The 10,539-nt window shown below is 44.3% G+C and overlaps 1 protein-coding gene across 1 annotated transcript; it reads left to right on the forward strand.

The window, feature by feature from the left end:
- The first annotated feature begins 1,024 nt into the window (after window positions 1-1,024).
- POP5 (POP5 ribonuclease P/MRP subunit) lies at window positions 1,025-8,663 on the forward strand. Its single transcript, XM_026717116.2, is given in 7 exon segments — window positions 1,025-1,205; window positions 1,749-1,891; window positions 2,799-2,948; window positions 3,733-3,760; window positions 3,762-3,808; window positions 5,867-5,903; window positions 5,905-8,663. Coding segments are annotated over 7 exon segments (480 nt in total). The 5' UTR covers window positions 1,025-1,185; the 3' UTR covers window positions 5,960-8,663.
- Window positions 8,664-10,539: the final 1,876 nt, after the last annotated feature.

Below are 10,539 nucleotides of genomic sequence, written 5' to 3' on the forward strand. Positions count from 1 at the left end.
ACAGATTCAACCTGGAAGTAAGATCACTTTATTATCACTTTCCTGCATACACAATGACACACATTAAAATGAAATTCCAATACAGGAGGGGGAATTTCTTGGCAGTTGAGAACAGTTAATTAGTGGAAAAGCTTCAGAGGTTGTAGGTGCTCCATCACTGGAAGTTTTTAAGAAGTGACTGGACAAGTCATTTATTCGGAATGGCATAGTCTCTTGCTAGGGCAGGGGGTTGGACTAGAAGACCTTCAAGGCCCCTTCCAGCCCGATTCTATGTTCATCGTTGATAACTTGTCTTTTCATAGCATCCTCCTCCTCCTCCTCCGACTGTAATGTCACCTCTCTTCTCTCTCTAGTGACACAAATCCCTTCGAGAATCCTCAAATTATTCCCAAATTCTTTTGTTTTTCAACCTCATTCAGCCCTGAGCTTTCCTGGTGGTCTCTCATCCAAGGCTGATCCACTCTTAAATGCTTAGTGCTGCCACTCCACTGAGGGGGGGTTAAGCCAATCCAATCCCACATTGAATCTCCACAGCTACAAGGCAGGATGTGTTTTGGCTGCACCGCCTTCTTGGTGGGGATGATGGGTATTGTTATCCCAGCCATCCTCAGGAGGCTTTTCGTGCTCCCGGAATTATTCACTGGCAGGTTGTGTGTTGTGACAATTGGCGTGTCGTTTGCAGACAATCCCATTCTCTTATTTGCGATGATTTACAAAAGCGAGGCGTTACCTCAAGAAACTCAAACCTCAGGGAAGCCTCCCCCCCCCCCAAAAAAAAATCTACAAAGGGCGGGAAAAAAAGGCAACGGCTTTTATAAGCTCCGCTTTTGCGCTCTCCCTGCCTCTCCCTCTCAGACAGCCAATGAGAGAGGCGGTACGTTTCAGAGAGGGAAAATAAACCATTTGTGGGAGGGGAAAAGGAAGGGAGGACGCATGACAGCCGCTGATTGGTTCGCTGGAGGAAAAAAAAAAAGAACTTTCCAAAGGCGATAGAGAAGGAGAGGGTGCAAAAACATCTGCACGTGACGTCAGATGCGGGCCAATGGGAAGGAGAATCTTCTCTCTCTCTCTCTCTCTCTCTCCCTCTCTCTCTCTCTCTTCTTATCTCTGTGGGCGAGGGCGCTTCCGCGATAGAGACGCGGCGGGCTAGAGCGTACCGACTCTTCTTCCAGACCGAGTCGCGCTATGGTTCGGTTTAGGAACCGGTGAGGCTTCGGCGGGCGGCAGGGAAGGGTGAGCGCGGGAGCTCGGAGAGCGCGGCGGCGGCGGCGGCGCTGGGAGCCCTCGTTCGGCCGAGGCAGCCGCTGCCTTCCCAATGACGCATGGAAACGCGGGCCAAGCACGTGGTGCGAATGAATAGAATAGAGCTGGAAGGGACCTTGGAGATCCTCTAGTCCAGCCCTCTGCTCAAGCAGGAGGCCCTATATACCTATATCATTTCAGGCAAATGGTTGGCCAATCTCTTCTTAAAAACCTCCGTGAGGTTTCTGGAGGCAAGCCCAGAACTGGTTATAACAGAATCGTAGGCCTGGAAGGGACCTTAGAGGTCTTCTAGTCCAGCCCCCTGCTCAAGCAGGAGAACCTGTAATATTTCAGATAAGTGACTGCCTAGACTCTTAAAAACCTCCAGTGATGGAGCGCCCATAGCTGGAAGTTATGAAAGCATTCTGCCCAGCTGTATAACGCTGGCAGTGCACTATGGGTAGCTCTAAGAGTCCTTTCTTTGATCTTCTTCTCTGCTTTTCCAGGTACTTCCTCTGCGAGATTATCTCTGAAGACCCTCGCTGTCCACAGTTCATTGAGGAGCGCATCGTGCACAATGCAGTGAAGAATGCGGTTGCAAGAATGCATGGAGACTTTGGAGCCGCTTGTTGCTCTAATGCTTTTTCAGGTATAGTTTCCTGGGTTTTGCTAGTGCACAAAGCACTAGGTAGTCCTTGACTAATGGCCGTGATGGAGCCTGCATGTTTGTTGTGGCCTGTCGAACGCCGGCCCCTCCACCAGATGAGGAGGAGTGGGAGTCAGGGGCAGCATCAAGGCAATTTGAGACCTCCAAGGGGGAAGAGGGAATGGAGCTGGCAGAGAGAGAGAGGCAGAAACTGGGCTTTCCGTCAGCCCTCAGATGGAGAGTCCACAGCCCCCAGGTCTGGAGGTGGCTGATGAGGAAGAGGAGGAACAGCTGGGTCCAGTGCTTGATGTGCAGAAGGCAGAGGAGAACAGTGGAAATCTATGGGCCGGTCCTTGGGATGGAAGAGCCACTGCTGCTAGCAAAGCCCCACCCTAGCTCTGGGGATAAAAGGCAGGGGGCCGAGATGAATAGATGTGGCAGACAATTATTCATCTCCCTGCCAGACAGACTTAGCCTGCTGTGAGAGAAAGATATATATATTTTTGCCAGGGCTGCTGGTGTTCCTAATAAAGGGAACATTTATTTAACTACAGAGGATTTGCCATGTTTGGTCAGAACATTACAGTCATAAGTTGTGATGATCATAAAACAAGTCATGTCACTGACCTAATTTTATTATTTTGCAACAGTTGTTAAGCAAATCACCATGGTTGCTAAGTGAATCCACGGTCATTGAGCAAATCCATTGTTTGCTATGGGTCATTTTTGATGAAGGTTTGGCAATGCTGGCTGGGGAATTCTGGGAGTTGAAGTCCGCCAGGCTTAAAGTTGCCAAGGTTGGAGACTAAACTAAAGGAAGCCACACTTGTTTTCCTGAAGGGAGGGGAATTTCTGCATGCTGCTCTTCCTACCATTTCCCTTCATGAGAGTCTCTGGTTTCTCTCTTCAGTAAAATACCTGAATGCCTACACAAGAGTGGCTCTTTTCTGTTGCCGGAAAGATTTTTATCGGCTTCTGTGGTCGTCCCTTCCTTTTATTACTCAGTTAGAAAATAGGAGCCAACATTGCCCCTGCTCTTTTAACACACTTCATGTTGGAGGTAAGCTTTCTCTTGCAAGAGTCTGTATTTTAATAGGGCATGTTTTTTTTGGGAATCAGACATAATTGAACAGGAGGGAAAAAAATTCAAAAGGACACAAGTAATTGGGGGGGGAGGATAACAGTTTTCCAACATTACTTCCTTAGATGTAGCCATCAGTCTAATTCCATTTTTGTGAGGCAATTCAAAAGGATTGGGATATTAAATCAATATCAAGAGATTTTTCATTGGCACCAATTGTGTAGTTTGGGTCCATCCAGAAATCCTGCTAGAAGCAGTTCAGAAGATTTATTTTCTCTTGCAGCAGTATTGCATAACAGTTAAACATAGCTTAGGCAACAACCCAGTCAATTTCTTTCCTAACCGGTGGATTAACACTTGATTGATCTGAAAATAAACGATCCCACTTTTGAGAAAAAGCACTAGCTTTTTAAAAAATGTTATGTGCATGTTATTTCTGTGCTCAAATATGCACTTTGAATATTATAAACTGATTTCTGGATTTCATAAATGGTAAATACAGTATTTCAGTCACCAAACGACAGCAGATGGTGTTGTTTTAGTGCCCTCTAGTGGTTGTCTGGATTGTAACCTAATCTTGAAGCGTGCACAAATTGTAAAGGCTACATCAAGAGCTTTAATATAGTATTCATTTCTTGCTTATCTGTTAAAAATGGGCAACGAGAATGTCTTATAGTGGTTTAAAAATCCATTACTCTGAATATTTAGGCTGCAAGTATTTCTTTGCCTGCAGAATCCTAATGTCTTCCTTCTCTGCTTCTAGCAACAATACGGTCGTGTCAGACATTCCTTTCAGTACAGCAGGGACCAGCTACTGCTGTGGAACTGTACCAGTGAAGGTAATTAATCATAATCTGGAATGTTGGCATGTCCCTGAGCAAAGCGCAGCCACTTCTTGTGGTTAGCCGGCAGCAGGTGCAGATGGCTGAGGAGAGCGAGGACTCTGATGAGGGGCCAGGACCATCAGGGAGCAGACTGATGCCTTCAGAGATTGCAACAGTGACGAGGAGGTTCCCAAGGAGCCTGTGCCAAGTGCATGTGCACGAAGGATTACTCGGAGAAAAGAATTACAGCAGCACAGGCGACTTGGGAGTAAGGCTGCAAGGTAATGGCCCCTCCCTCAAGAGGATAAAAGCCAGGTTTGGAAAAGTGTTCTTTGCAGACAGCAAAGAAGCTCTGAAGCTCAACTGGTGGACATCTTAGTTTGTGTTTGGAGAATTTTGTAAATTAGTTCTTATATCTGGGTTTTTGGCAACCTTGACAAACAACTTGGCAAGGCTCTTTCTTGTCTGAGCTAATTAGTGGAAAGCAGCCTTCAGAACAGAATTCGTTATTAAAGCTTAAAAGGTGGGGGCTGCTGCCTTTTTCTGTGTTTGTTCTTTGGGAACCTGGTTGGGTCAGAACACCGCTAACTTAGAACAGGATAACAGAGTTGGAAGGGACCTTAGAGATCTTCTAATCCAACCATTGGAACAGGAGACCCTTTACCATTTGGATAAATGGCTGTCCAATCTCTTCTCAAAAACCTCCCGGGATGGAGTGCCCACAACTTAAACCTCCATTTCTAAAAATCTCTCTGAATCCCAAGTAAGAACTCCAAGCTTTCAAATAAAATAAAAATGAGGAAGGAGGCAGTGGCAGGCCGTAGCTTGATAAATCAGTTCTTTATAGCTGCATTATCTGTGGTGGTTGCTTTTTTTTTAACTGAATTGCAGCCTCCAACCCAGGAATTAGAGATTCCTGTAATAGGAAGACAAACGTTTGTAGGTCTAGTGTTTTTCAACCTTGCAACCTAAAGATATGCAGACTTCAATTCCCAGAATTCCCCTGCCAGTTAGGTTGGCAGTGGGATTCTGGGAGGTGAAGTCTGCACATCCTCCAATTGCCAAGTTTGAGAAACACTGTCCTAGTCAGATCAGAATGCCTTGTAAAAAAGAGATTGAATCTAACATTACCAAGCACTGGTTACTAACTATCTAATTCATGGGTCCTCAAACTTGGCAACTTTAAGACTTGTGGACTTCAATTCCCAGAATTCCTCAGCCCACCATAGATGAAGTCCACAAGCCTTAAAATTGCCAAGTTTGGAGAGCCCTGGTCTAAGACATCGGGGGATTCCATGTTGGAAAAGTCTTATGCTGGCGTCTTCAGACTTGACAGCTTTAAGACTTGTGGACTTCAACTCCCAGAATTCCTCCTCCAGTCATGTTAGCTCAGGAATTCTGGAGTCAAAAGTCCACAAATCTTAAACTTGCCACGTTTGAAGACCCTTGCTCTATTATCTAAGCACTGGGGCTCCATTGGCCTTTTTCCTCTCCCCCACCCTGGTTTTTTTGGCCACTTTGTCCAAACAGGCAGTTTATTAATTTTTTTAAAAAAGTCAAATCCCCTGTGTGTCACTATCTCGCAGTGGGAGTATTGAAAACCTATGTGGAATGCCAGATTCCTGGAAACCTGAACTTGTTTCTTTTAATTTCTGATTCCTCATGCTCCAAAAGTTAAATGTGGATTTTGTAGGAATAGCCAAAGCAATAGGGGAGTGGCCGCTGTTCGATTTGTTGCTCCAGGTGCTTGACCAACAGGGTTAGACAATCGAGGAAGACATCCGTTGGGCGGGGAATTCTGGGCGCTGCAGTCCAAGGTGGGGGGAAGGAATGCTATAGGAGTATTCCTCAACTTTCAAAGTTTTAAACTCCCAGAGTTCCTCAGCCAGCAGAATGCTTGAGTGGCTAGGGAATTCCGGGAATTGTAATTCACAAGATTTGAAGTTGCTCAGGATTGGGAAACACAACTAGAGAGACATTCCATTGCCATTATGGGTCCCTGGAAGACGGCGAGGCCTTTACTGACATCTCAGATGAGTGTGCCTTGCAAATTCCTTTCTCCTGGTTTACCAGCCGAGAGAGAAGCCATCCGGAAGTCGGTCCAGAGCTGTGTTTGTGGGAGTGGAGCGATTCCAGGGTGAAGATGAAGAGAACGAGATGGACTGAATTACATCACCCCTGAAATGCTTAGTCAAGGAGTGCCTCTCACGGGCAAGGACCAGCACCTTTTCTCCATTTTTTATATTTAATTTATATTTATATATATTTTTATATGGATCTTTGGTTATTTGGGTTTTCTCCCGCATAAAATTGGAAGTATTTAGGCGATGTTTCAACGAAGTCTCATTCGTCATCTTCGATCAACTCACACGTAAGAAACTCATTCCAGTTCATTGAGATCATAAAGAAACAGAACTTACAGCCCAGTGACCTACTAGTGAGCTTCGATGTCATATCCCTCTTCACCCTTGACAGCCATCCAAAACAAATACAACCCCCGCAAGCACATCCTAGATCTGACCAACCACTGCCTATCCAATACATACTTCACTTACAACGGACAAAAATACAAACAAATAGAAGGAGCACCCATGGCATCACCCCTCTCACCTGTCATCGCAAACCTCTACATGGAACACTTTGAAACACAAGCTCTAGAAAAATATGATCACAAACTCTGGCTCAGATACGTAGATGACACCTTCATAATCTGGCCACACGGGAAAGAAAAACTGAACAACTTCCTCACACACCTCAACAGCCTACACCCCAAAATACAATTCGCCATGGAAACAGAAGCTAACAATCAACTTCCCTTCCTAGATGTCTTAGTATACAAAAAATCCAATGGCTCCCTAGGACACACCATCTACCAGAAGAAAACACATACAAACTTCTATCTACACGCACTCTCACACCACCACCCAGCAGATCAATTCCGTAGCCGAGACACTCATCTCCAGAACAAAATGCTTAGCCGATGAATAACACCTAAAAACCGAACTACACACTCTCACTAACGTACTAACAGCCAATGGATTCCAAAGAAAGAAGATTACCCACCTAATCCAAAAAGAAACCCCAACCAAAATCCAAGACAGAGAACAAGAGAACAGCAAAGCCCTCCTCCCATATATAAAAGGCACTACAGACAAAATCAGCAAGATCCTCCAAAAACACAACATTAAGACAACATTCTGCACAAAGAGAAAAATATCCACCATCCTAAGAAACCCTAAAGACAAAATTGAGTTAGAAAACCAAGGAGTATACGAAATCCCTTGCACCGCCTGCCCCACCACATACATCGGACAAACCAACAGAAGAATAAGTGCACGCATTGAAGAACACAAGAAGAATCAAAAAAGAAGAACCGACCTCTTCCCTGGTCCAGCACCTCAAAGCTACAGGATATGAGATTGGTTTTAAAAATGCCAGAATTATCACCAAAACCTAACACTGCAACAACAGAATAATCAGAGAAGCCATAGAGACAGAAAAACGCCCACACAGCATGAATAAACGAGATGCCTCCCACCTACCAGCTATTTGGAAACCCGCCCTCATTAACAAACGAGTACCTAACATGAAGAATGACACCAGACCCACACCCACGAGGGCCACACAAGATGCTACCACCACACTTCCACGTAGAAAGCAGACTCACACCCACACAGATCAGACACGACCAGAAGCTGTACCGCAGCTGCATCACTACCCGCTTCAAACCCCTCTGACCCATACATGAAGCGAACCGACGCCCACCATGAAGATGTGGCACGACCACGAATGCGAAGCCAAACAACAGGATCACAGCTCACCAGCTCAAATCCCCTGGCAACTAAGACTAACCTGAGCACAACCAAGCCCCCACCTGAACAGAACACACCCCCAGCCAATCAGAACACAGCCAAGCCCCCACCCAATCAAGTCACACCCCCACTAGCAGTTAAAAGGAAGAAGCAGCTGCCAGCTCACATTACTCCGAGAAGCACAAGCCTGAAGATGACGAATGAGATTTCGTCGGAACGTTGCCAATATACTTCCAATTTTACGTGGGAGAAAACCCGAATAACCAAAGATCCACATACAAATACCCACGAAAACCTCAGTATATATACATATATGCACATATACATATACACACACACACACACATATAAAAATATATATTTTCTCCAGTTTTACACATCTGTGTTTATAAAACTAGCTGAAGCTATGTGTATTGTACCAGTCTGCCCCCCCACAGGTCTCTGCTTCCGTTTGCTGAAGGGCGGAGGGGAGGGAAGCTTTTGATCTATAGGAAAATCACAAGGGCTGGACGCTGGGTGAAATATATGGTGCGGCATGATGGCGTCAACCTTCTGCCTCCTCAGTGCAGAAGGGTTACTTCCAGAGGAGTGAACTGGAGGCTGTTTTCTAAGCATGGATTTAGTGTATTTGCTGGAAAACTTAAGACCATGAATGCACACAGGCAGCCCAACGGGGGTTTTGCAGAGCGCAGTTAGCAAGTACTGCAAAGGTAAGCAGTCTGGGCAGCAAATAGCCATGGTTGGCAGCACCCAGCAGCCCACGGAGCAGGCAAAATGGTGCCCCTCCTCCTCGGATAGGAGCAGCAAAACGCTACCCCAGTGATTGACAAGCAGTAGCAAGCCCAAATAATGCTTGTTTGGGATGGAACAAGCAACAGTTAACAAGGTCTGAATTCAGAAGATGCACATTCTATACATTTTTTTTTGTTACACCATTCTGACAATTTTATACTGTAGTTGTGTTTATTATTTTGAGGGCATACTATGAATGAAGACCATAATTCTTCGTATAATACAGTTCTAAGGGGCTAAACAATGAAATAAAAAAATAAAAACTTTAGGAGTATTAAAAATGAGTGTTATTTTCATGGGGATTTTTTTGAAGTGAACTATCCAGACTCTGAGGATTAGATGGAATTCAAATGTATATCATCCATCCATCAGATAAACAATTCCTTTCTTCAGTTTGTTTACTCTACTTGAGTAATACATGACTGATACTTGAACCAGTGTTTCAATTCTACCTTTAATTTTGCTCTTCTGAGTTTCAAAGGAAACTTTCCAGAATAACTTAGCCATCCTGAGTGCAGTACAAAAATACTCTGCTGTTGTTAAAAGGGCATAACTACAGGAAACTTAAAATATGAAATATGCCACTGCAAATAAGCTGTGCTTTTCAAGGGAAGTAAAATTCTGACTCTCTAAGAGACAGATGCAGTAGCACTTGGAAAGCATATCAAGGCCTGTCCTCATGTTCCTAAGTGTTAGACATGAACAGTATGTTGGGATCACAGGTAGATGATGATCACCAGAAAAACATCATTAGGGATGTTCAACGGAGTGACCTCAGCCTTCCATTTCCAGGGTTTTACAATACAGAAGTGAGACATACTGCTACCACATCCTTTTGTGTGCAGTTGTAATACAATTCCATGCAGGCCTGACCATGCCATACTACAAAGGCTGAAGACCTGTAGTATTTTTGATAGTTATCAACTGCAGTGCAATGTCTTTTGAGTTGCTGCAGATTTATTTAGTACTGAAAAGCAACTACTGTCTTAAGTTTTTGTAAATGAGTGCAGCTTGTTTGGGCACGGCCTGTTATAGAAAAATATTGTGGACTATAAACCAGTGGCATGACTTCAGAAGTTGTGGGTGCTTCCATCACTGGAGGTTTTTAAAAAAGAGACTGGACAGTCACTTGTCTGAAATGGTCTAGGCTAGGGTCTCCTGCTTGAGCAGAGGGCTGGACTAGAAGACCTCCAAGTATCTTCCAGCTCTGTTCCGATTGTCGGTAAATCTTGAATTTAGCACGCAGAAGGCCATTAGGCATCCTACTAGTTAGTCTGTCCACTGTAGTGTAGTGTGTATATTTGAAGACAAAGCAGCATCTACAGGTAGCCCTCTACTTATAACCATTCATTTGATAATGGTTTAAACTTACATCCCTCCTAGAAAAAGCGACGTATGATCCATCCTTAAAGTTACAACCGTATGACCTCCGTAGTCATGTGATCACAAGCTGGGTGCTTGGCAGCCAACTCACTCATGATGGTTACAGTCTCAGTCACAAGATCCTGACCTGAGACCTTCCCAGTTGCCTTCTGACGAGCAAAGTTAATTGAGGAAGCAAGATTTAATTAAATGCATGACTCAATGCTGTGACTCGCTTAACAATTGCGGTCATTATTTATTAAACCTCTATGCTGCCCATCTCATCCAGGTGACTCTAGACAGCTTACAAGCCATAAAAACAAGACAAAACATTAAAACAATATTAACACTAAAACTGATTTAAAAATTGACAGATAGGAAGGGAGAAAGATACACGTTGAGAGGAGGCGGGGTTTTCGCTTAATAACCATGGTAAAACTGGTTATACAATTGGATCCAGTCACCTGATGACTCACTTAACAACCATATTGCTTAGTGACTGAACTTCTGGCCCCAATTGCGGTCAGGAAGTTTCTACAAGCCCACTGTATACTGAAGGAATATTCTGCTTAGGGAGGAATTTCAGGGATGACATAAGAAAGGCTATTTCGTGCATGTATTAAAATGAAGTGATTATACAGATCATTGGTTTGTTAATTTGAAGTTACCGCATGATGTGTTGCTGGTTTGGTCTGCAGTGGAGTAACAACGAAGCTCAGCTAGATGCTTTTGACGTCGGTAATGACTGTTCATAACGAAGCAAGTTGATTCCAAATGAGA

The sequence above is a fragment of the Pseudonaja textilis genome, chromosome 15 (genome assembly GCF_049901715.1).
Source record: "Pseudonaja textilis isolate UNSWEBS1 chromosome 15, rPseTex1.2, whole genome shotgun sequence".
Lineage (NCBI taxonomy): Eukaryota > Metazoa > Chordata > Lepidosauria > Squamata > Elapidae > Pseudonaja > Pseudonaja textilis.